Source organism: Salvia splendens, chromosome 10, assembly GCF_004379255.2.
Source record: "Salvia splendens isolate huo1 chromosome 10, SspV2, whole genome shotgun sequence".
NCBI lineage: Eukaryota > Viridiplantae > Streptophyta > Magnoliopsida > Lamiales > Lamiaceae > Salvia > Salvia splendens.
In genome coordinates, this window is record NC_056041.1 from 746559 (window position 1) to 771134 (window position 24576).

A 24576-nucleotide genomic window follows, 5' to 3' on the forward strand; every position below is an offset into this window, starting at 1 on the left:
ACACAGAAATAGTATAATTAGTATTGCTGCACTATCAGTACTTTTTTAGATTTTAGCTTAATTTATATTAGCAATTCATGTGAGGTATTTATTACTTTTAATCATTAAAATATAAATTGGACACATCTGCACCAAACTTTGTACTCCAATTTAAGCACCTTTTTTCATAAATTTGCCCATTCATTCCTCTTGTCTAGATCCAGTTTGTTTCATTAATTTTCCCTAACTCTATTTAGACTATATTTACCCACAATTGGTCACAACCGAAAATACTAGAAAATGAATATATGCTTGAAAAAGGATATGTAATGTGTATAAAATAATAGCTCATTTAATTTGTTGGAGGACACAATTCAATTTTCTTTAACACATGTCACCATTTTTATTGACTGAGTAATAGGTCCTTGATAAATGACACAAACTGTTTAAAAAAATACAGTCTACAAAAGTTAGGCTTGATAGTGGAAGGAGATATATTGATAATTTGAATCATTTTGAATGGAATCAATGGATTAGTGTGTAATCGAATATTCTACTGCTATATAGAAATACTACTACAAATCACGAAGTGAAATGGAAAGTAGAATATCCAAGAAAGAAACTTTATTAATCCATAACTTTTAAACTATGCGAGTTAATTAAAATTTTAATATAGTTCACATTTGTTTATAAAACTTATTTTCACGATTATAAGGTGCTTAATTAATGAGATGGCATTATGTATTAGTAGTACAATAGAGTTTAAACCCAACTTTCACGTCGTGATGAATGGAGTAAATCTTAAAATTAAGATGTAAACAGTGCAAATTTAGAAGGAAAATTTTGAAATTGATTAAAATGATGAAAATTGACATTTTTTTAATTCTATCTAGATGACATTGTTTTTAGCGTTTTGAACACATTAAAAAAATTTGGGTTCCATATTATCATCAATTTCATCGAAAAGTAGTGTTGGGATAGTTACGAATGGTAATAAAATAATTATGAGATAGTTCTCTAAAAAAATGAATAAAGAATTCAAATAGGAGAGTGCCTTAATTACTGCAAATGCTCCTACTTAAATCCAAAACCCTAATTGAAAAATCAAAACCCCCAAATTACTGCATAATCAACTACCAAAGAAACCAGAGAAATTACCATTCAATTCGCGCAGTAATGGCGAATGCTCTGCCGTCCAACCTTCTCGACGAGTCACTCGGCGGCTCATCCGGCGGCGGAAGGATGATTCTGGTGGAGGACTGCGTGGAGACCAGCGGAGCTTTCGTGGTGCACCACTTGCTCAAGCGAGCTCTCAACTCTCACTCTTCCGACGCAGTCGTGTTTCTCTCCTTCTCTCACCCTCTCTCTCACTACGATCGCGTTCTCCGAAAAATGGTAACCTTCTTTCCTGTGCTGCTTCTTAGTGAAAATTGTAGTTTCATCTTGTGTTAGAATCTAACGATTAGGCTCGGATTTTTTTCATTACTATTGTTGAATCCAAAGTTGTGAAGAGGAGGTTGCTTGTTGTTACAGGGCTGCAATCTCAGTGTTCAAAGAGATAATAAGAGATTGCTGTTCTTGGACATGCTTGCATTGGATCATCTAGGTGAGGATTCTATGTCGAAAATCGAGTTATAGGGTTTTATCGTGTATGTGATCTTAGCTGTTGATTTCTGATGTTTAGAAATTACAAATGCTAAATTGGTGAAAACATAGTAGTGCTGGACATTTTGAATGTGGAGCAGAATGAAGTAGGAGGAGAGACTACATACTTCCGATTTTATGTTGAATGTGTTTCTCAACTATTAGGGGCCGTTTACTTTCAGTGATAGGATAAATAGATAGTATAACATTTGATCATCTAATCCTTTGACTACTCGATCATATGTTTTATCTATGCATTCTAGCATAAAGAGTAGACATCCCCTTAGTAGTGTAGTGGTATTTCTTTGTGAACGAACGACTGGGTATAGTATTTGATGTAAACTAATTGTATGATATTGTTAGATAGGAATCGGGGAAAGACTAGCGAGGATATACTCATTGCCTTGTATGGAGAAATTCAGAAAGCAGTAGAGATTTCTCGATCACACGAAGCCAGACATCACATTACTGTAGTGATAGATGATGTCTCTCTTATGGAAGTGGATGCCAATGGCTCATCTGACCTTGTTCTTGATTTTCTGCGCTACTGCTGCAGTTTAACAGCTCAGTTTGTAAGTTTCATTTGCAATTCTCTGTTTCGCTTTATTGCTCCCAGCTTTATGAAGATGTTCTTACTACATATGATTCGGACAGGGTTGTTCGCTTATTGCTCTTAATCACGGAGATGTTTATTCGACTGTGGATCAACCTAACCTTCTTTTACAATTGGAGTACTTGGCGGATATAGTGATAAAGATCGAACCTTTGGCTACTGGTTTGGCGAAAGATGTTCATGGACAGGTAATTGTTGAAGAAAACAGTCGTATTTTATCTATTTATGTAGTTTACTGAATATGCTCTCTTTGGAAAATTTTCTGATTACTCTTTTGTTTGTTGATAGTTGACTGTTACAAACAGAAATCTTCGAGTTGACTCTGGCAAATCAAGAAGCAGGATTCATAATTTCCAGTTCAGGATAAAGGATAACAGTGTCGAATATTTCTATCCCGGGAGTAAGACTTGAAATCGACAAACGAGCTTCAAGAATTGAGTTTTGTTGCGGATGTTGAAGTCAAGAATCGATCTTTGTTGTGATACTGAAGTCTATTTTCTCCTTTGACAAGCTCCATATGATGAGACCTCATTGTTTGTTGCCCGTCTAATGGGTCAAGATCTGTTAAACTACAGCCATATTTTCATATAGTATTTACTCTACCCCCCGTTCCATAGTAATAGGGACGTTTCTTTTCAGCACGGAGATTAAGAAAAGTTGTGTTAGATGAGTTAAGTAAAGAGAGAATAAAGTGAAAAATGAAAAAAGGTAGACAGATGAAGAGCGAATAAAGTAAAAGAGAGTAAAGTAGGCGTAGAAAAATGTGTTGACTTTTACTAAAAAGAGAAATGACTCTATTACTATGGAACGTACCAAAATAGCAAAATGACTCTATTACTATGGAATAAAGGAAGTATAATTTAATATTTCATTGGATTTGAGTCTCAATTTTGATGATATATACTATTATATAGGGCGTTCTGCTGAGGAGAATAACATCTAGAAAAGAAAATAAAAAAATCAACATAGAATTATAGGAATACATAGATTGGCAGCTCTCAACGTTAAAACTAGCAAGAAACTAACATAGATTGGCAGCTCTCTAAAATATCAGCAAATACAAAACTGTGAAAAATAATTATAACGTTATTAACCCATTAACAGGAGTAGCTAAGCAAGCCACTTACTCTAGAATGTTCTTGAAAGAATAAACTACACTTGAAGCCTTCTTCTACGTATATATAAGTTTCCACTGATACTAAATATGCATGTGAAGACCACATGCGAAGAATGAGTTTGCTTACAGTAGAGAAATTGCCTTGGCCATTGCGGGAATCAGGCTGCAGCTGTTCTTTTATTTTCATGATCATCAAGATTTAGAACAAGCAGCAGCTTGGTCCAGGATTCTGGGATTCCCCCGGGAAGATCAAACTCCAACAGTCTTCCACGTAGGCGATAAAAGTCTTCCACAGGTCGACTCTGTATCAAGATTAAGAATATTAACATAAAATCAAATTCAAATATTTTTATTTGAATACGCTGAAGATATTGACTTCTCTAAAAGTCATTATAGAGCGTATGGAAATTACCTGTTCCTTATATACTCGCAGGCGTTCTTTGACAACTTCTTCGTTGTCATCAGAACGTGTGATCAGTTTCGATTCACATTGTGGAGGAGGAGGAAGGGGAGGCATGTACATTCTTGGATTTCCATCTTCTCCCTTGATGTCAATGCAGGCAACATTATAGTTCCCTCCACACTCGCTGCAAGTTCTTCTCCCGAGGCATTTTGCAATTAATGCTTCCTCTCGTAATTTTAGATTGATTACCAAATCAATATCCGTTACATCTTCCAGAATTTCCTGTGTCAACAAAGCATTCAGGAAACATATAATGACAAGTTTGCCGCTCCTCTAATTGCAGCATTCCATTCATAGATGAGAAAGAACTCCAAATTCCACAGGGAGAGGGATACATTGATACTATGCATAAGTGAAGACATTGATCAATTTGAAAGTGGATATGAAGTGAATACTATTACATGCTACGCGATTTAAAGAGTCAATAAGCGATCACAATACAGTGAGTTTTATAAAAGCTTTCAAAAACGCTGAGCCAATCAATCTAGCAGACTCTTAAAACACACACGAATATAACTTTTTCTGATCGAACCTATCAAAAGCTATTGCTTACCGCCTGTCTTACAGTCCGAGGAAATCCATCAAGTATAAACCCCGTTTGACCCTTAGCTTGAGCTTCTTCTAGACGCTTAGAAAGGAGGTCTATGATAATCTCATCCGAGATCAACCTCCCCTGGTTAACAATCTCTGCAAGCTGCACAAGGAAAGAGAACTAGTACAGCAACATAGAAAAACAGTTATCAAAGCACAGGAATTATAATGTAATTCCAAATACGACATTAATGCATTGAAGATGGATTCCCACAGGCCAATTCCATCTGAAATTATTCATATGAAATGACAATAATCCACCTTTAGCATGCTCAAATTATATCCTTTGAGCTAACAAAAGAATCTAATCATCACATGATTGTCTAAATTAACGTTTTACAAACTTAATTATCATAATCTGGATCAAAGAATAGGCTTTGCTCAAATCATACAGTAGACAATATCCCTATTTTTAAAAAAGCAACAATATTCACCACCAATGACAGAAGCTGCGCAAACTAAGAAAATTTGACCAGTTCAAACTAAACTAATCCAATTGGAGAGAGAGACTCAAATCCTTAACAAAGAAAACCTCAAATCCTGAACAATTTAATCAGTGCAAGCTGAATTAATCCAATAAAACCTCAAAACCTTGACAATTGGATCAGTGAAGACTGAATTATTCAATTGACAATTGGAGAGAGATAGATAGACCTGAAATCCTTAGCAATGAAAATATCAAATCCTAAACATTTTGACCATTGCATGCAGAATTAATCCAATTGACAACCAGAGAGAGAGAGATAGAGACAGAGAGACCTCAATTTCTAACAATAAAACCTTCAAAACTCTACAATTTGATCATTGAATACTGAATTAAATTAATAGACAATCGGAGAGATTTAGAAACCTCAAATCCTTAAACAATTTGATGAGTGCATACTGAATTAATCCAATCGACCTGAGAGGAGAGGGGGCCAGAGGAAGAGAGCTCGTGGCGGACGAGATCACCGGTGGCGATGTGAGGAACGCCGAGGAGCTTGGAGAGGCGGGCAGCGTAGGTCCCCTTGCCGACGCCAGGGCAGCCAAGGAACACCCACTGGACGTTCCTCCCCTTTCCCGTAGAATCATTGGCGGGAAGCGCGGAAGAAAGAGGCGATGAGAGTATTTGTCGGTCCGATTTCGTGCAGAAACTTCGAGCTGAAGCGGCTCTTCTCCAAATAAGGCGGCTCAATACCGCCATCGAAGATTGAGAAGAAAGGAGAGAGAGAAATCACGTGTTGATAGAAATTTCAGCAACGAATTATTCGGTGCGATTTAGAGAGAGAGAGGGTGATTGGAGTTGGAGAGACGGAGGTGAGGTTGACGAAAGAAAGCGACCGAATTGAGGCACGGGCGATTTCAGAAAAACACGTGCTTATTTAATTATTGCCTTTTTGAATAGGAAAATTTTCATTATTTTGTTGTAATATGGTGTATTTTATTATAGTACTGTATTTGATTTTTAAATAATGTCAAATTATCAGAAAATCATGTAGTAGTAGTTTTCTCAAATTTTGGTATGTTCAAAATTTTTGAAAATCAGTCAAATAAAATTATGGAATCTAGATTTTTTCTCAGTCCATGACGAAAGTTTTTGCGCAAATTGTGATATTGTAGGCTTGCAACTGAAAAATAAAAAGTTAGAACTATTAATTATAAATGGATGGAATATGAATTATTACATTAATGATAAATTCTGAATTTATATTTTAATAGAGAGATTCTATGTATTTTGCCGACATAATCTTGATAGGATGTTTATGCTTCCAATTGAAAATAGAATGTCTTTTTCCTTTGAACTAATCTCGTTGATAGAATAATTACTCTAAATGAAAAAAGGAGAAATATTCTCTTCCTTTGTTCCTAGAATAATTGCACGCCTAATTAAAAAGGGACTAATCGTTTTGTTAAAGCTCACATTTTGATAGATTATTAACTCCTATTAAACACTTCTAATAGAAAAAGGGATATTCTAGATTGTTTGGCAACTTGGTAGGGGAGACCAAATTTTCAACTCTATATAAAATTCTCTTTATTAGTTGAAATTTGAACTTTTAAGTCATTCTTTATTAATTAAACAAGTCTAACCAATTTGTCAATCCAACTCATTAGGTAATCTACCACACATTATTTGAGCAAAATTTCAAATTTATTAGATCATGTAATTTTTCAAATACTCCATTTTATATATACTCTAGTAAATACATTCAATAATTTATATAGTAGTAATGACCAGAGAACCTTAAACTGGGAATTAAACATTGATTATGCAATACATGAAAGTTTGGACCCACATATTTAGTTGAAAATGGTCAGTCCAACTAGCATGTATAGCACAATCAATGGATAAGTGTACATGTATGCAATTTCCCAAAGATTCCTAAAGATTCAAGTTTAGGGCTAGCAAAATATACTGAAATCCACTTACTGTACCAAAAAAATACCGAAAATACTGAATTTTTGGTATACTGCACTTTTCGGTACGATATGATACCTAACCGATAGATTTAAGTACGACAAAAGTATGAATTTTATATATACCGCTAGGCCTGTCGAAACGGGTAGAGGGTATCGAGTATTTCCCAACCCGATACCCGTTACCCGCAAAAATCGGGATCGGGGTCGGGATCGGGTAGTAAAATTTTCAAAATATCGGGTATCGAGTATACCCGACAGGGTATCGGTATACCCGAATATCCGAATAAATACCCGATTAGAATTGTAGAGTAGAATATATCATATATTTATACTGCACAATTCCTATATCATTTATCCCACTTTCAATGTAGGACAACTTGGTTAGCCACCACCTCTAGCTACTATCTCAAATATTATTATAATTTGGGACGACTTATCAAACAAATATAAATTTTTATTATTAATTTCGAATATTTGAAATGAAATAACTATCAAAAGAGTTTACAAAAATAATTGAACTTAAAACTAAAAAATAATGTATCTAAAGGTGTAAACAAACATTAAAATTGTAAGAAAAAGTCAAAAGAATATTTTTCCAAAATATTTATTAAATATAATTGTAAACTGAGAAATTAGATTAATATTCTACATGTAACTATATAGTTTACCAACTTAGTATCTAACTTTTATTAATTACTGTATATAGAAGGTGTGTCGACTTATTTAGTCTCTACTCCATTTCATATTTAAAATTTTGTTAAAATATTAATCATTGTTACACTTGATTCTCTTTAATTTATGTTGAGTGTCTCTTCGTATGCTGCCAATCTCAGAAAATATAAATAAAAACATGAGTTGTGTATAGATAGATATAAGATGTTAATGAGCTTATTCACAAGGTATAAAAGCTATCCCACACCGCATAAGTACTTAATAGTAGTCCCTTAACCAAATCTATACAAATATTGACAGATGCACACTAATTAAATTAACTATGCCTGCGGTATGCCGAAATGTGGTATATCGAAAAAATCGGCACGGTACGGTATCGTGTTTACGCATACCGTACTTTTCGGTACGGTATGCGGTATGGCCATTTCGGTACGGTATACCGTACCGTGCCAACCCTATTCAAGTTACAGCACGAAGGGTGGATTTTTGTTGACCAAAGCAGTCCCGATCAGCAAAAACCCACCCTTCTTGCAGCAACCTTCCAAAAAGAGTCCAACGATGAGTTCAGAAATACACAGCATGGTCAAAACCGTCCTGTTTTGGCTCATTTGGTATGTAAGCAGTGCGTAGATATGATCAACTTAGAAATAGGCCTTACATTAGCTCAAACAATAATCAGTTATACAATTAGCACACCCTACATGATCATAATCATGAAACTAACAATATTAACGACGAAGAGGGACAAGGGAAACAAATGAAATAAGAGGAAACCATACTAGGATTAAGATTTATGGTAACAGGAAAAGAAAGAACAAAATACACATTGATCTATTACATAGAATCACCTTGCTACATTGTTGATGCAGCAAAAATAGTTCATGGACTATGTCAAAGATCGAGCAGCTATGTGGTTTGTTCAGCTGGTTTCATCCGACATACCATCACCAGCATGCCTGCCACCAAATCAATGAATCAATCTCATATTCTATTGAGATAATAATACAGTAACACACAACCAAACTAAATCCAATAGTTTAACAAGTATTCATAATCCAGGACGAGAAGGCTCAATTGTATGTGCGGTTTTGAAGGACCAATTCTCCTGAATATAAGGCAGGGTTTAGAAAATGGTATTGCATACAAGATTGCTGCGGGTACTACATTGATCGATTTTTCGTATGTTGTAACCTAAGGATTTCATTGGCCACTTACATGAGACCATCCACAACGGGACTCGCCGGCGTCTCGCGTCTCGTCTCAGCGAGACGAGACCCCGGCGAGACGCGTTGCAGCCTCCATCTCGTCCCGTCTCGTCCCGCGTCTCGACTCGCCGAGCCAGGAGACGAGCTGTCTCGCCACGCGCCTAGGCGACGTGGCGCAGCCCGGCGTCATGCGTGACGCCCACTCGCCGGCCCGCGAGTGGGCGTCGTCACGTGCTGACGCAATAAATATTTTTTTTTAAAAAAAATTCGAATTTAAATAAAATAAAAAAATTTTGTAACGGTATTATTACCTTTTTTTGTTTTTTTTTATATTTTTTTTGTTTTTAATTAAATTTTTTACTCTATAAATACTCCTAAACCCATCCTCATTTACACACAACTACACATCTATTCTTCATATCATCTAAATTTTCTCTCAAATTTTCGCTGAAATTTTCATAACCCAACTCAAGATGTCCGGCGACGGCGAGGGCAACTATGGCGGCTCCGGCTCCGGCGGGTGGGATCTCAACTCATTCGGCGATTGGGAGAACATGATCAACACATTGGGCGGTGGAGGTTCGTCAACGCCGGGGACCCAGGGTTCGGCGACGCCGGGGGGTACCAACCACCCAATTTTGACCTTGATGCATATGTTCGTCCCAACGTCCCGCGGTTTTCGCAGGGATTATCCCAGATCCGGGAGGATTTTCCAGTTGATCCCACGCCGGGAGTAGGCCGAGGCGGTGGAGGTGGCCGAGGCGGTGGAGGTGGGCGAGGCAGTGTACAACCCCAGACGGGCGAGGACGAGGAGGAAGAAGAGGAAGAGGAAGAGGATCTTGGCCGACATCCGTACAACAACCTCGAAACGATGGCGGTGTACAACGCCTGGATCACGGTCTCGTACGATCCCATCGTCGGGAATCAACAAACCCGGAAGTGTTTCTGGGAAAAGGTTGTCGAGGTCTACCACCAAATAAAGCCGAACCGCTCCCGCAAGCGCACAGTTAAAATGATCCGCTGTCACTTTGACCGAGTCGACCGACAGGTCAAAAAATTCTGCGGCATCTACTCGGCGGAAGAGGCGCGCTACCAAAGCGGCGCCACGGCCACCGACATTTTGACGTCCGCTTTGCGCGCCTACTACCAGGACGAGGGACATCAATTCAGATTTGTTGATGTTTGGCGCGCCGTCAAGGACGAGGAACGATGGGCCGGCGGTTTCCGCTCCAGCTCGGGCTCAAACTCGAAGCGCACGAAGCATACGGCGAGTGGCTAATACTCGTCTAGTGCTGGTGCGTCTGGTGGTGACACTGCTGAAGGCATCAGCCAACATGATGCTGAATCCCAGGAGTTTGCGGGTACGGTCGGCGATGCAGGAGGATCCGCGAGTAGGCGCCGTCGGCCGCAAGGGACGAAGGCGGCGAAAGCGGCTAGAGCAAGGAAGGGCCGAGGCGAATCAAGCCAGCTGGCCTCAGGATCGGGCTCGCGAGGAGGCTCGGACACACTTATGGTGGCGTACATGACCGCCACAATGGCGGACACTTCCCGCTTCTCGCACTCCCAATACGCGGCCTGGTGGAACGGAATTGTGCATATGGCAGCACAACTTGGCCTTCCGACTCCCCCTCAACCTCGACCGCCTCCGGAGGATGATTAGCCCTTCCGATTAATTTTTTTTATTTTGTGTGTTTTTTTATTTTGTGTGTTTTTTTTATTTTATGTGTTTTTTTATTTTGTGTGTTTTTTTATTTTGTTTTAATTTTAATAAAGTGTGTTTGTTTAAATTGAATTGGGTTTTAAAAAAAATTATAAATTAAATTGAATGAATAGTAATTAAGAGACGGTATAGAGACGGTTAAGAGACGGAGCGTTGCAGGTTCCGTCTCTTAGTTAAGAGATGGAGGAAAAAAGGACAGTGGGGCCCTCAAATAGTGCTCAAATAGTAGTTAAGAGACGGTTTAAGAGACGGTATAGAGACAGCGTTGTGGATGGCCTGAGAGTGAAACAGTACAATGTTTACACTATTGTAGTAAAATTTCAAAATCACGATTCAAGGATCTTTAGGATGGTGTAAAGAACCATAAGGCCAACGTTCAGTAACAAACCTCCATGAGCTGGTTAAATTACGAGCTTTTCTATCCAACTGCAGATTTTCTAGTGCAGCTGAGGCCTGGTGTACATCTTCTGGGTGTTCATTGTTATCATATCTCCAACTGTATTCGTCTTTCCTATAGCCAGATGTAGATGACCCAGCTCGACGATCTGAAAATTGGGGAGTTAGAAGGTACATCACATTATATGGTTTTGCATAAGTGAGTTCAGATACTTTAGCTACTTACCAGATGTTTGTGAAGAAGGAAGACCCCTGAAATGAGCACAAAGTAGATGTTATGAAATAAAACTTCAAATTAAGTTACAAAAACTGTGGCAGTGAAATTATTTATTCACAACAAACCTTACTAATGGAGGTAAACCGCCAGCTGCAGATGTTGGTGAAGTCCTCCTCAGGTTTCTAGGATCAATGTTTGATAGAGAGTCGATATCTAGATTAGTCGATCTCCTGTTGCTTCCCCTTCCTTGGGACAAATTCTGAAACAGCACAAATTAAAATTGAGATTACAATCAGCAACACTCATCAGCTACATTACCACAATAACTACAAGCTAACACCTCCAGTTAATATTTTCAGCAAATGGATAGAGCATTTGTAGGATTTTCAGTTTGCTACTGTGCTTATATAATAATCATAAGAAGCAGATTCCATCATACCTCATACTTCAAGAATCCCTCAAGAACGTCCAAAAGCAAAGGTCCGCTGTCTCCATTCCGATTAAGGTCATATCCATTTTTGCTGCTAAAGTCTCTTAATTCTGATTTCCACGAATCCTTTGGCTGAAACATAAAGATAGTTCAAAATTTTGTACAAACAAAGCTAACAACACAGAGTACAAGCAAAAACATGCCAGGACCGTACCAAGTTGCACTCTGGTAAGTAAACTTTCAAGGTATGGTTTAATTGAGCCCAATCTAGATATTCACATATCAACGCAGTTAGAAGTCTTCCTGCAATTACAAGATAATACAAGATTAATATCACGAATCTCAGAACAGCATCAGAAATTACAAATGCATCTATGTGAGAAATATTGCCCACGAAACTTTAAACGCTGATGAACATGTGATTTACTTAATGTTCAAAGTAAAGAGAAGAGTCACTATTAGAGCCATACTCGGCCTCTAGGTAAACATAAGTTCATTGAATCGGAGGACTTTGCTTATAGTAATAGATTTCTATTTCAAAGTAATACATATTTTCAACCTACCACAAAGAGATATATATCAGTACATGACAACGGAAGGAAAGGGAACATTTTTATGTTAAGAAGTACCAGAAGGAGAGTTGTGGAGCTGCTTTGCACGATCGTTGCAACTACCCAGAAGAGCGGGAGGGAGCCCATCGTCTTTCTCTATTACTCTATCCTCTTCTTCTATTGCTTCAAATACACTAGCTCTCAGCTCAGCCTAATAAACCAGAAAACACAGAACTTTCACAAGGGAGTCGAAAATCTTTCATGATAGCTGCACAAAGAATCTTATATGAAATGCAATCATGCATCAAATGCTCATAATGCAATGACTAATGTTAATGTATAATTAAGCATCTAGAAACATAACATGCTACAGAAAAACCAACAATTACACTCAATTTCTTTCATAAATCACCCAAAATGACAACTTTCTTTGATAATTCACTCAAAATTACCCGATCGCCCAAGCAATTCAAATCCATTACACGCGACGTAAAAAATCAGAAATGACAAAGGAAGGAAGAATCATAAACACAAAAGGAGAGCGGCAATGCTCACACGGATCTTGGCGAGAACGCCTTTCTTCTCGAGAGTACGTGTAACTAGGGTTTTCAAATCCATCATTTCTCGCGTGTAATCGTCCATTTCTCCCCCAGTTCTCCGCCCACCTTCTCCTGAGCTCAAGAAATGAAGGCGCCCCGCTATCCTTCAAGCTTATTAGGTTTTGATTTTGCAGAGTTTGGAGCTAAGTGCAAATGCTGATGGATTTGTGCAAGTGTTGAAGATAAAGGGTGCTTGATTCACAAATCGCGAACTTTCTATCCGGTTCGGTGAAGCTTCACCGTAGGTAGTAAATCGTGTGAAATCGCGCGTTATAACGAAGAGAAAAATACGACTTCTATTAGTAATGCATAAAACCCGCGTCTTGGCAAAGGAGTGGCTACAAATTACAATTTTAACTTGCTGGTGTAGCTTCAATTTCATTTTTTCTTTCTATTTTGTGCAAGCATTTTGTGTATTGAGAAAATGGGTTATCATAAATTTACACCAAATTAATGTTTGCATAAATGGTTAAGAAATCACTTTAAGCAAGCTTAATTGTTATGGTTGAACTTGAATCGGTTGTTAATAAAAATGTGTTGTTTAAGTTATCGTTTAACTTAACTCCTTTTATCTTTAATATTTTTTGACAGAGAAAGTAACAAATCCCGAATACAATAAGTCAGTGAAGATAAGAAAGCACATGATCTTATTCAAAAAAATTCAGTTCGAAAGAACTAGTAGAGAAGTCTCTAAAACATGAACGCCTTGATGGACGCAGACGTTGCACCCTTTTTTACTATGGATCGGCAGTAAACCGAGGTCTCATACCGTCCCACATGTTTACTATGGATCGGCAGTAAACAGAGGTCTCATACCGTCCCATAATCAATGAAACTCCACAAAGAGTTTATAAATAAAAACAGAGAGACTAAATAAAAAAATACTCCCTAAAACAGTTGTGATTGTGGATTTTTCTAAATAGTTTCAAAAGGTGAATTCCATTCACAAGGTAAGATAAAACCTCCACCAGTAAAGGAGAAGTAGTACAAATGAAGTAACAAAGAACTTCAAAATCCATTAAGATCAAACAGTAGAGTAAAATCAAGAAAGTTTAAAGATTCAAATTCAATAAAAAAAAATAAAGATTCAAATTCAATAAAAAAAATAAAGATTCAAATTCAATAGAACAAGGGTAAGCTAAGAGCATTCGCAGCGGTGCTTGCTGGGACGGACGTCGTCCGTGCTACTGGCGCAGCAACGCGCTGTCCGGCACTGCTCGATGCATCGAGCTCGTCCGTGCCGCTGAGCAGGCGATGTTGCGCGTTTCTATTCGCCAACGGTATCCGTTGGATTTTTTTAAAATAAAAAATAATGCCAAAAATTAAAAAAATCAGATTCCCAAAAATATAGCCGTTTTATTACCTTTTTTTTTAATTTTTAATAATTTTTTTAAATCCCAAAATCATCTATAAATACACACATTCATCATCCATTTTTCACATTAAATTATCTCTCATTCATATTTTTTCATACAACTCATCTACATCTTCCTCTCTCACTCAAACCCTCTTTAAAAAAATTCAAAAATGGATTACACCGATATCATTGCGAAAGCGGAGCGTTAAGAATAAGAATACTATGAACAATATCGTGCCGCCTATAAAGCCTATGTCGCCGCCACTACCCCCGCCCCTCCTCCTCGACCAACTAGATCAATTCGACGCTATATTCCTCGTGACCGGGAGGGAGCCAACGAAAGGCTCGTTGCCGACTATTTTTCCGACCAGCTGCGGTTTCCACAAGATTACTTTTGGCGCCGTTTTCGCATGTCAAAAGGGTTGTTTATGCGTATTGTCAACACATTGTCCGCTCGTGTTGAATACTTTCAATCACGTAGAGACGCAACCGGTCGGCAAAGACTTTCGGCGTTGCAGAAGTGTACTTGTGCCATCCGACAACTTGCTACTGGGCAAACAGTTGACCTATTCGACGAGTATTTGCATGTGGGTGAGTCAGCTGGAATCTTATGCCTCAAATATTTTTGCGATGGCGTTCGTTCTGCTTTCGGTGAGGAATTCCTTCGGGCACCCACCACCGAAGGTTGTCAACGGTTGCTTCATGTTCACGAAACAGTCCACGGTTTTCCCGGTATGCTTGGCAGCATTGACTGCATGTATTGGAAGTGGAAGAATTGTCCGACTACTTGGAGGCGACAATACTTAAGCGGCCACAAAGGCGGCGGCCCAATGCTTATCATTGAAGAGGTCGCCGAGTACCGCCTATGGATTTGGCCTGCATATTTCGGTGTTGCCGGATCCAACAACGACTTGAGCGTGCTCTATTATTCACCACTCTTCAATGATGTTTTGAATGGTGTAGCGCCGACGATCGACTTCACCGTCAACGGAAATGCATACCACATGGGTTACTATCTCGACGATGGTATCTACCCAAGGTGGTCGACTGTCGTGAAGACGTTCAGCAATCTGCAAGACCCGAGAAGGGTTCTTTTTACGCAGCGTCAAGAGTCTGCTCGGAAAAACGTCGAAAGAGTTTTTGGGGTCCTTCAAGGCCGATTCAACATTGTGAAGGCCCCGTCTCGGCTGTGGTAAATTAAGAATATCACCGACATCATGTACTTGTGTATTATCTTGCACAACATGATTATAGCTGACGAAGGACCGAGGGCGACCAACTTTTACGACGAGGATGAAGCTGGAAGCTCAACCGCGAGGTCTGGCGAGGTGTGCATACGACGGTGGGCGAGAGGATCGAAACAAGACACACAATGCGCGATACCAGAACCCACATTGAGCTACAAGAAGACCTAATCAAACACATTTGGGAGAAATTCGACCACGAGTAGTGGATTTTTTTAATTTTATAAATTTAATTATGTACTTTTTAATTTTTAGGATTTTAATTATGTAATTTTAATTTTTAGGATTTAATTATGTGATTTTTATTTTTTTGTAATTTGTAATAGTATTCCGGATATTTTTAATGCATTTTAATATTGTGGAAATGTTTTTATTTAAATTGAATAATAGAATGGTGGGACCTTGAGCATGTCCTTACGAAAGAGCATGAATGTAAGTGTTGTGCTCTTGTGGAAGAGCAGAGAGTAAAAAATTAATAAAAGTGGATCTGGGCCCACACTCGTACTTTTGCCAAAGAGCATCGATATGGATGCTCTAATGCTGACAAGCAATACTAGTAAATGGAGTAATGAATTTAAGATGTGCTCTTGGATCAGGAAACAAAAACGGGCCAAAAACACGATCCACAACCAGGACAAAGTACAAGGGGCGAATGAGAATGGCGGAGATCAATTTTTATGTCAAGAAGTTACAAATAAACCAGAATTGCTAAAAATATTGTAATCAGCTAACGAGGCAAACATAATCCCAAATGGCAGAATGAACATTTCTGCGTTTACTCACGACGACACTCGTTCCACATATAATGTCCCTTGAAAAGAGACGCCAAGACTTAGACAGACAGACACACATATCAATGTGATGTGATGATCAATGCAAAATCTGGAAGGTGTTTAAGCCATAACCATGAAAAGAGCAAAATAACAAGACAAGTACACCACGGGGACTCACCCAACAACTATTGGGGATCATTATAGTAAAAGAGTTAAGACACTCTTCCATATTAAGAAAAGCAAGTTTCTCTACGCCTAAACCTTCCGACACTAAGAGAGCCAGTTTCTTCGAGAACAATGCCATACAATGCTAAGTTCACAAAAGAAAATAAGAGAACCAGCTGGTTTAGCTTGACCTCAAAAAGAGCAACCATTCTACATTAGTACACCATAGCTAATCACAAAGAACCAACATAGCTAAGCTCCAAAATCACATACACATTTCGCATAATACCTCAAACAAACAAAATATCATCAATTATACAAACAAATTATGCTACAATTCCCCTTTTAACCAAACCCCCCACAAAAAACCCATTACATTACCATCATTGGCCTTCCTCCTCCAATTTCTTGCAATAAGCTTTCAATGTTAATACCAAATCCCTCGCCGGCGCCTGAATCGTCCCGACCACCGCCGAAGCCGGCCCCTTTATCGACCCCAAAATCTGCGCGTAAACCTCCGCTCTCGTGGGCAAATTCTCGAGCGCCTTCAACTCACCCGGGCCGTAGAATTTCCCCTCGAAAACCGCCCCGGTGAAGTCGTTCTCCTCCAATTTCTTCTCCCTCGCCGGGATCTTCAGCGCCGCCGGGATCTTCTCCCTCTGGAAGAGCCACGCGTTCATGCCCTTCATGCAGGGCTTCAGCGCCGCCCATTTGGTGCCCCCGATTGCCTTGTAGACTAGGGTATTTTTGGCGACGAGGAGCTTGGTCTCCGGCAATTGGGTGCGGAGCTCTTGGAATTGAGACACGGCGAGGCCTTTGTAGCTGATGGCGGCGATTAGGTGGCAGGAATCGAGCTCTTGCTTGACCTTTTCGACGGTCTCTTCCTTCTTGGTGCGGCTGATTGCGGCGTGGATTTTGGGGAGGGGCGGCAATTGGGGGAGGTGGGTGGTAGTGAGGAAGGGGTTGCGTAAGTGAGATTTGAGGGAGAGGGAGGGCGGGAGGAGGAGGGGAGGGTGAAGAGAGTAGCTTCCATTGTTGGGGGATTGAGAAATGGTGGGAAATGGATAGAGTGAACACGCCTTCCTTATCTCAGTTGCAGTGCCGAGGGGTATTCTTGGGATTTCGCATCTGGTCTTCCTTCCAACTAAATAAGAATTGAAGGGTTTAGGGATAAGTAGCAATTTGATATTATTAGTATTTTAAAAAAATTGAGTTAACACAATTACTTTGATTAAAATAGTAGAAATAGAAATCAAAAGAGAGAAAGTCACGAAAAGATTAATCCAAATGATTCATTCTCCACGATTACATAGCTACGATAGTACTAAATGATAGTAAATTCGAAGGATGCATAATTATGTATTTTGATTGATGAAATAGGGAGTAGTAATTTGCAATCTGTTAAAATAATTAATTTAATTGAACATTTAACACCTCTACAAGACTACTGTACAATAGTAGTGCCATTTTCCAAGTCAATTCGCATTTCTCGTCTCCTCAATATGGCAGCTTATGCCGCTCTTGCTTCCCTTGTTCAAACTACAGTTAACAGAAATCATTCCAAATCTCACTTCTCTACCTATGCAAAAGAGAAAATTGGATCCATCCACGAGTATGCCGTCTTCTTGCTCACCTTCCTCGAATATTATCCAGAGAGAGCCAGCCGTTGGGAAGGCAAGTTGAGGGATTTAGCTCATGAAGCTGAAGATATCATCGAAGAATTTACTTGGAGGCTGTCGTTTTATGGAAGGGTGAAAATATCAAGCTTCAAATTTGAAGAGGAGCTCAGAAATGTAACGGAAAAATTCGGTTTAATTGCTGGAGATGTGATGGACGAGCGACCTGCTTACTCATCTCTTTCTCTCTCATCATCATCATCATCATCATCCGCATCATCAAGAGTTGCAGTTACTGGCAACGGTGTGGCGATTGGTTTGAAGGAAGATGTGATGGCGATAAAGGATCGGCTTTGTGGGCTCTCATCCAAACTCGAAGTTGTACCCATTGTGGGGATGGGTGGAATAGGTAAGACCACTTTGGCTAGAACCGTTTATGACGATTCAGTTATCATGTATCGTTTTGATATTCGTGTTTGGCTTACAATATCGCAAGATTACAGTGAACAGAAAGTTCTTTTAGGGCTTGTAGATTCGATGAAATTGATAGGAGAACACGTGTCTACAATAGAGATGAATGATATTTCAACTTTGAAAGAGAAAGTGTATAAAAACCTGAAGGGTAGGAGGTATCTTGCTGTAATGGATGATGTGTGGAGCACAAAGGTTTGGGATGATGTAAGGATTGTATTTCCGGATGATGGTAATGGAAGTCGAATCATGTTAACCACAAGAGTAGCAGATCTAGCCGTTTATCCTGACTCGAGTAGTGCTTCTCATGAGATGAGGTTCATGAATGATTCTCAAAGTTGGGATTTGCTCAAGGGAAAAGTGTTTGAAGACAGAAATTGCCCACCTGAATTGGAAGATGTTGGGAAAAGGATTGCAAGAAGTTGTGGGGGACTACCCCTTGCTGTTGTCCTGGTTGCTGGATTCCTGTCTGGTGTTGATAAAATTCCATCTTCCTGGGAGGAAATTTCCAAAAATGTGAATCCAATCGTTGGTCCAGAGTTGGAGGGGATTCTATCTTTAAGCTATACATACTTGTCTCATCATTTGAGGCCGTGTTTTCTGTTTATGGCAATGTTTCTTGAGGATGAAAATATTAGTGCTTCAAAGCTTATTAGATTATGGTTAGCTTCGGGTTTCTTGAAGCATCAAAATGGATGTAGTAAAAGCTTGGAAGAGGAGGCGGAGGAGTATTTGGAGGATCTAGTCAAGAGAAATCTTGTTATTGTGACTAGTAGGAAGAGTGATGGGAAAATCAAGTGTTGCAGCCTCCATGATATGGTACGAGACTTATGCATAAAGAAAGCCCACGATGAGAGGTTTCTTTGTGTTCTCAGTGATAGTGTTGTTCGACAAGACGTCACAAATGAGAGGCACATCAGTTTCATAAATGAGCAACATTTCACTTTTGGGCAGTCTCATATGAATAACATTTGGGCTCCAACCATCCGCACCATTCTATACTTAAACCTTCTGAACTTTCCTTATGCGCCATCCTTTTTACGATGCTACAAATTGCTTAGGATATTTGAAGCCATGAGTGAAAACTCTATTTCAATCCCTTCAGAAGTATTCGAGCTGTTTCATTTAAGATATCTTGCTTTAACTTGCTCTTTTATTCCATCAGCCATATGTAATCTCATGAATCTTCAAACCTTGACCATCCTTCCAACCTCTCTCATTGCTCCAACCTTTTATAGTTGGAAAAGATACTGGCTAAGTGATTGTGATCCATCATCTCATTTGTCATTACCATTGGAAATTTGGAGGATGCCTCAGTTAAGGCATATTTTACTCTGTCAGCCTTACACTCTACCTCATCCCCCAAATGATTCAAATCCTCCTCTAGAAAATCTCCATACTCTTTCATACATCAAGAATCTTGTATGGAATGAAAACATCTTGAAGATGATTCCAAACGTCAAAAGATTGGGACTTGTGTATATGACCAGTACAGAGTCTCACCTCAATCTCCTCAAACATCTGGATCAACTTGAAAAGTTGAAGGTACATGGTTATCGCGGCTTTTCTTGGCAAAGGCAAAATCCTAATTTCCCTAGCACACTGAAGAAGTTGACCCTGGTGGGTGGGAAACTCCCTTGGGAAGATATTACTAGGATTATTGGTTCGTTGCCTAATCTTCAAATGCTTAAGCTACGAGGTCACGCTTGTTGGGGAGAAACTTGGGAAACAGTTGATGGAGGATTTCCTAATCTAGAATACTTGCTTATTGAGATATTTAAGCTCCAACACTGGATAACTGAGAGAAGCCACTTACCAAGACTCAAGTGCCTAGTGCTTCATTCTTGTCCAATGTTGAGGGAGATTCCGGAAGGTATAGGACAAATTTCGACACTTGAACTGATTGAAGTGGATCACCATAATATATCACTTGTGGAGTCAGCCAAACAGATAAAGGAGGATCAAGAGAGCTATGGAAATTATGGTCTTCATGTTTGTGTAACCCATTCACATGAGGTCAGAGTTTTGGCCATTCTTGAATTATATACTATATGGATGCTTATTAGTGGCTTTGTGTTTATCTTGGTGTATTACTGCTCTGCAGATTCGAAGGAATTCACTACACACCAGTAGAAAGAGGGCTCGTCCAAGCCAATATGATGCAGGGAGTGTTGAGGAAAGGTAAACTAGTCAGCATTTTCATTTCTATTGACAGGGACTTGTATTTGTTACTGATTTTTCACCTCGTACTTCTTTTATTATCTTCATCTTCCATGTTTACATGTGAGAGATGAATTTTAGAAGATGATAATGTTTCGATTTCCTATGTGAATATAAGAGCTCAAAACTTCTATAATTTAAGTCCCAACCCTTCAATTTCTTACAATTGGTATTTATTTGTCTAATGATTTTGGACAATTTGTATGATAAGGATTTAAAAGCCCATATAACACCAAATTAAACATTGAAAAAAGACAATGCAGCATTTAAAGGCTCCTTAATTAAACATTAACTCAAGAGATCACATATTCACATACATGTTCTGGTTGTTTGTGACATAAATGTCTTGACGTCTTCAAATTTTACCGAAATATTATAGCCCATAACAAGAAACCTACCGAAACAAGAAAAAAGATTTTCCAAATGTGGCAATGGAAACATCTCCGCTACACATATCAATATCAAAAATAAAATTAATATTTTCCTAAACTTTCCTATCTCCGATTCTTATTTCTTTATGGAAACATCTTAGTAAATTGCATCTCTATTCTTATTTCCTTACAATTTAACTTTCGTTTGCATATATTAGCGATTCTTATTTCGTTATGGACAAATATGACCAAAATAATTTCCCTTCTATATTGTTTTATCGTTCTAATTATTTGGTGCCTATATTACAAATATGATTACAATAATAATTTTATTATTTTAATAACGCTTACCTTTACCCAATTTGAAAACCTTCCATCTTGAAACCCACTTGTTTTTCCATGAATTTTTTTTTCTCATATATTTGTATAATACTTTGGTAAGAAATAATGAATAAAGAATAAAATTATAATCTCCTAAACTTTCTATCGGTTTCCTTCCAAAATCGTTATTACAATTTTCCTAAATTACAAACATTATTAGAATAATAAATATCTATATATACATACAATAATTTTTCACGTCTTGTACGAATTCAATTCAGTAGCAAACTAGCAGCCGCAAGAAATCGGTAAACCTCTTTTACTTCCTCAACTCTGTCTCTTTTTTAATGCATTCTTTTTTATTTCTCTATTCTTAATTTTCGTTTCTTATTTTGCGATTCTTATTAATTTCCCTATGGGCGAATATAACTACAATAATAAAATATCATGGCCTTTAATTATTTTGATGCCTAAATTACAGATACTAGTATTAGAATAACAATCTTATTTGATTTGATTTATTTATTATATATAGAGAGGGCAGTGATCACCAATTTATAAATAAATTCCATAAACTTCCGCCACCCTCTCCATCCTACACGACGCCACCGGCCGCCGCCGTCTGCCACTCTGGTTCAGGTATCTTTATTCAACTATATTTTACTTTGGAGTGAGGATGAATTAATATATGGAATGGAAGCATTATTAGAATTTTAGTTAAAAATCAGTCAATCAAAATATGCTGCAATTAATGTTTTTTTTGGAGGAAGACGAATCAGCCAATTCCATGCTAATTTATTTTATTAAACATTGTTTTTTACTGTTATATAATAATAGTAAGAAGTTTTAGTTTAATCTATATATCCCACTAATCTTAACTAACTTGATATTAATAATTTAAATTAAATTATTACAGTATTTCTTATTCCCGCGTGTTCTTTCTGTGCAAGTACTATTTTCCATGCTTTTTGTTTTTGTATTTTGATAAATATAGAATGAGTATTATAATCTGATCCTGTGTTGTCTTTTTTGTAAATTGATTAGAGACGTTAAAGAATGAAGGAAGACAGAATGAGCAATCTCTCAGATGATATTCTTCTACTCATCCTCGATAAAATCAACACATTTGAAGCCGTTAAAACCAGCATCCTCTCCCATAGATGGAAAAACCTGTGGTGTCACCTCCCCCGCCTCCGCTTCCTCTTCATCTTCGCTACCGAATACGCCATCCACGAACTCCACCTCTCACCACTCGACGCTGACACGGAATCCGTGGAGAAGTGCGTGCTCTTTGCCATCAATCACGGCGCCGAATCCCTCCGCCTCCTCGCGCCCACCAGCCTCAAACTGAGGCTTCCAGCAGCGTTTCTCACCTGCGAGACGCTGCAGGAGCTCGAGCTCTGGAATCCGTACGGCTCGGTCAAACTACCGCAACGCCTATTTTTACCAAATTTGAAAACCTTTCATCTCGAAACCCTTCTGGTCTTCGATGATGATGACATCAGCATGGAGCCCTTTTCCGGGCTCCCGGAGCTGGAGAAGCTTACTCTGATCAAGTATTCGCGGGATGGCATTGTTATAAAGGCTCCAAAGCTTCGACTTCTTGAAATCATCGATATCCCTAAAGTGGAAGAGATTTCTGCCCCGTTGCTTACCTCGTTTATATACCGTGGTAATAAGGCTTGGGAATGTGAAAAGGTGAATCTCCCAATGTTGGAACAAGTCTACGTACACATTTATAACCATCGTTATTGTGTCAATCATAACAACTTTATAAGGATGTCTGATCAATTATTAGGGAATGCCACCACATATAGATTTGAATTTGGAACTCACTTACAGGGTCTTGAACACAATGATGGCCCCTTCGAGGTGAAGAAAAGAGGTAGCCTATTACGCTCAGTGTTTCGGTGTTTCAGGGAGTAATAAAGTAGTAGTATTTCATGAGGACGTGAGGCTTTCTCGTGATTATGAAAAATATATCCGACGCAATCTATGGCGGATGCCAATTGTGAAGATGGAAGTATAAGCTTTTGACTTGTTTAATTATTTTTTTTCTTATTTTATGCACTTTCTAATTAATTTATCAACCTTTCCTATGCTTTTAAGTAATTTTTTTAAAAAATCTAAGAGCCCTTTTTATTTAGCTTTTTACCTGATTGAAGGTTGGAGTTTTTGAAATGTATCGATGAGATTCAAACTTGTGGCAATAATCACTTACATTTAGGAAACTTCGTTGTTTGTAAGAGTATTTCAATGTTGGATTGAAAATTGCAAAGCATTTTCAGTAAGGTAATCTAACTCATTATACTCAAATTTCAATGTTGGCATGCCCCTGTATGAGTAGCATTTTATTATCACACACAGAATTGAAAGTAACAATGTTTCAATGTAGAATTCTTCAAAGTACTACAACAATTTGGTGCCCAGTGTACGATGTTATTGAACAGCACGATTTGAAACAATGACGAAATCTCGAACCGATGTTCAAACATACTCACACGACGGCGAGTTACTAAGTAGGTGTGAGGCATGAACCATCGGATTCGTTTGATCAGATCAAATGAATCTGACTTTAGTTTACATCGGACAATTTTTTATGCTTTAGTAGAATCACCAAACTAGGATATATAATTATTTTTTTAGAATTTATTATTGTGTTTGATCAGATAAAATGAGTCCCTCCACTCCAACTTAACCCAGATATTTTATTTGGCATAAAAAATCAGAAAACTATATAAATATAATAGTTGAAGAGAAAATAAACTTGAAAAGAAAAAATAAGTTATTTAATTTTGAACATCCCATAAAAATTATGAATAATTTAACTTGGAGCAAAGAGAGTATTTATTAGTATTGATAAATATTTCAATTTAGTTGGTATCAAAAACAAAAAGCAGTGTAACGTACCTAAAAAAATTTGGATTTAAAATTAAGTTATAATTTCAAATCTTCCATGTTTTGAATTTTATACATAAAATAGATGATTGAACTTTTAAATAATTATAAAATAGATGATTCAACTTCAGCTGTTAGATCTTTGAATTTACCCAGTTAATTAAGCTCAAGCTCAACTTGGTAACAAACGAGCCGAACTTAATTTTTGTTTTCAAAAGAAAAGTTTTGAATATCTTCTTCACATTGCAGATCAAAATGAGTGTTGGAAATGTACTATACATGTTGCAAGTTTGGGCCTTTGATTTATGTTCAAATTGGGCCCAGTGTCAAAAGCCCATGTGATGACATTTATTTAAATTGGGCCCAGTGTCAAAAGCCCATGTGATAACAAATTGGGCCTTAATATTTCCACTTCATTACTACTCATTTTGAATTGCAATGTGATGACATTTATTTAAAACTTTTCTTTTGCGACTCTAGTCTCTATAACCTTTCTTGGGTAGGTTTTAGAGATCACTACGAAGGGACGTCAAGGAGTCGAAC

The 24576-nt window shown here is 38.1% G+C and overlaps 6 protein-coding genes across 7 annotated transcripts; 3 read left to right on the plus strand and 3 right to left on the minus strand.

The window, feature by feature from the left end:
• Positions 1 to 1038: 1038 nt before the first annotated feature.
• LOC121750605 (elongator complex protein 6-like) lies at positions 1039 to 2838 on the plus strand. Its single transcript, XM_042145170.1, has 5 exons — positions 1039 to 1374; positions 1513 to 1585; positions 1987 to 2195; positions 2278 to 2424; positions 2525 to 2838. Exons 1-5 carry the CDS (start codon positions 1048 to 1050, stop codon positions 2645 to 2647), a joined length of 879 nt encoding a protein of 292 aa, XP_042001104.1. The 5' UTR covers positions 1039 to 1047; the 3' UTR covers positions 2648 to 2838.
• Positions 2839 to 3188: 350 nt separating this feature from the next.
• LOC121752513 (probable adenylate kinase 6, chloroplastic) lies at positions 3189 to 5731 on the minus strand. Its single transcript, XM_042147629.1, has 4 exons — positions 5309 to 5731; positions 4370 to 4510; positions 3766 to 4038; positions 3189 to 3655 (listed from the first exon to the last, which is right to left on the minus strand). The coding sequence occupies exons 1-4, from the start codon at positions 5588 to 5590 to the stop codon at positions 3512 to 3514; spliced, it is 840 nt and encodes a 279-aa protein (XP_042003563.1). The 5' UTR covers positions 5591 to 5731; the 3' UTR covers positions 3189 to 3511.
• A 2381-nt stretch (positions 5732 to 8112) lies between these two features.
• On the minus strand, positions 8113 to 12850 carry LOC121753176 (protein TONNEAU 1a-like). Of its 2 annotated transcripts, XM_042148377.1 has the most exons (8): positions 12554 to 12849; positions 12077 to 12209; positions 11662 to 11750; positions 11457 to 11579; positions 11143 to 11276; positions 11027 to 11052; positions 10793 to 10949; positions 8113 to 8435 (listed from the first exon to the last, which is right to left on the minus strand). In XM_042148377.1, the coding sequence occupies exons 1-8, from the start codon at positions 12638 to 12640 to the stop codon at positions 8399 to 8401; spliced, it is 786 nt and encodes a 261-aa protein (XP_042004311.1). In that variant the 5' UTR covers positions 12641 to 12849; the 3' UTR covers positions 8113 to 8398. The 2 variants fall into 2 exon arrangements, with proteins under 2 accessions (XP_042004311.1, XP_042004310.1); XM_042148376.1 differs by lacking the exon at positions 8113 to 8435 and having other exon boundaries at positions 10617 to 10949; positions 12554 to 12850.
• Positions 12851 to 15851: 3001 nt separating this feature from the next.
• Positions 15852 to 17622, minus strand: LOC121751739 (50S ribosomal protein L10, chloroplastic-like). The gene is made up of 2 exons (XM_042146533.1): positions 17601 to 17622; positions 15852 to 17280 (listed from the first exon to the last, which is right to left on the minus strand). The coding sequence occupies exons 1-2, from the start codon at positions 17620 to 17622 to the stop codon at positions 16520 to 16522; spliced, it is 783 nt and encodes a 260-aa protein (XP_042002467.1). The 3' UTR covers positions 15852 to 16519.
• Positions 17612 to 20579, plus strand: LOC121752329 (putative late blight resistance protein homolog R1B-14). The gene is made up of 2 exons (XM_042147335.1): positions 17612 to 20239; positions 20328 to 20579. The coding sequence occupies exons 1-2, from the start codon at positions 17639 to 17641 to the stop codon at positions 20406 to 20408; spliced, it is 2682 nt and encodes an 893-aa protein (XP_042003269.1). The 5' UTR covers positions 17612 to 17638; the 3' UTR covers positions 20409 to 20579.
• Positions 20580 to 22191: 1612 nt separating this feature from the next.
• LOC121751740 (F-box/FBD/LRR-repeat protein At1g80470-like) lies at positions 22192 to 23061 on the plus strand. The gene has a single exon (XM_042146534.1). The coding sequence runs from the start codon at positions 22192 to 22194 to the stop codon at positions 23059 to 23061; it is 870 nt and encodes a 289-aa protein (XP_042002468.1).
• Positions 23062 to 24576: the final 1515 nt, after the last annotated feature.

What these genes read in the sequence shown, in the direction of transcription:
- LOC121750605 (XM_042145170.1), top strand. Translation starts at nt 1,048, where the DNA reads ATGCTCCTACTTAAATCCAAAACCCTAATTGAAAAATCAAAACCCCCA. An exon ending in ATCGCGTTCTCCGAAAAATG is followed by an intron (nt 1,375 to 1,512) that starts GTAACCTTCTTT and finishes TTGTTGTTACAG; the next exon opens with GGCTGCAATCTCAGTGTTCA. An exon ending in GCAGTTTAACAGCTCAGTTT is followed by an intron (nt 2,196 to 2,277) that starts GTAAGTTTCATT and finishes TGATTCGGACAG; the next exon opens with GGTTGTTCGCTTATTGCTCT.
- LOC121752513 (XM_042147629.1), bottom strand. Translation starts at nt 5,590, where the DNA reads ATGGCGGTATTGAGCCGCCTTATTTGGAGAAGAGCCGCTTCAGCTCGA. An exon ending in CTCGGACTGTAAGACAGGCG is followed by an intron (nt 4,039 to 4,369) that starts GTAAGCAATAGC and finishes TTGTTGACACAG; the next exon opens with GAAATTCTGGAAGATGTAAC. An exon ending in TGCGAGTATATAAGGAACAG is followed by an intron (nt 3,656 to 3,765) that starts GTAATTTCCATA and finishes ATCTTGATACAG; the next exon opens with AGTCGACCTGTGGAAGACTT.
- LOC121753176 (XM_042148376.1), bottom strand. Translation starts at nt 12,640, where the DNA reads ATGGACGATTACACGCGAGAAATGATGGATTTGAAAACCCTAGTTACA. An exon ending in GCGTTCTCGCCAAGATCCGT is followed by an intron (nt 12,210 to 12,553) that starts GTGAGCATTGCC and finishes CTGGTTTATTAG; the next exon opens with GCTGAGCTGAGAGCTAGTGT. An exon ending in GCTCCACAACTCTCCTTCTG is followed by an intron (nt 11,751 to 12,076) that starts GTACTTCTTAAC and finishes TTGTAATTGCAG; the next exon opens with GAAGACTTCTAACTGCGTTG.
- LOC121751739 (XM_042146533.1), bottom strand. Translation starts at nt 17,622, where the DNA reads ATGCGAATTGACTTGGAAAATG. An exon ending in GCGAATTGACTTGGAAAATG is followed by an intron (nt 17,281 to 17,600) that starts GCACTACTATTG and finishes ATTCTTATTTAG; the next exon opens with TTGGAAGGAAGACCAGATGC.
- LOC121752329 (XM_042147335.1), top strand. Translation starts at nt 17,639, where the DNA reads ATGGCAGCTTATGCCGCTCTTGCTTCCCTTGTTCAAACTACAGTTAAC. An exon ending in GTGTAACCCATTCACATGAG is followed by an intron (nt 20,240 to 20,327) that starts GTCAGAGTTTTG and finishes ACTGCTCTGCAG; the next exon opens with ATTCGAAGGAATTCACTACA.
- LOC121751740 (XM_042146534.1), top strand. Translation starts at nt 22,192, where the DNA reads ATGAAGGAAGACAGAATGAGCAATCTCTCAGATGATATTCTTCTACTC.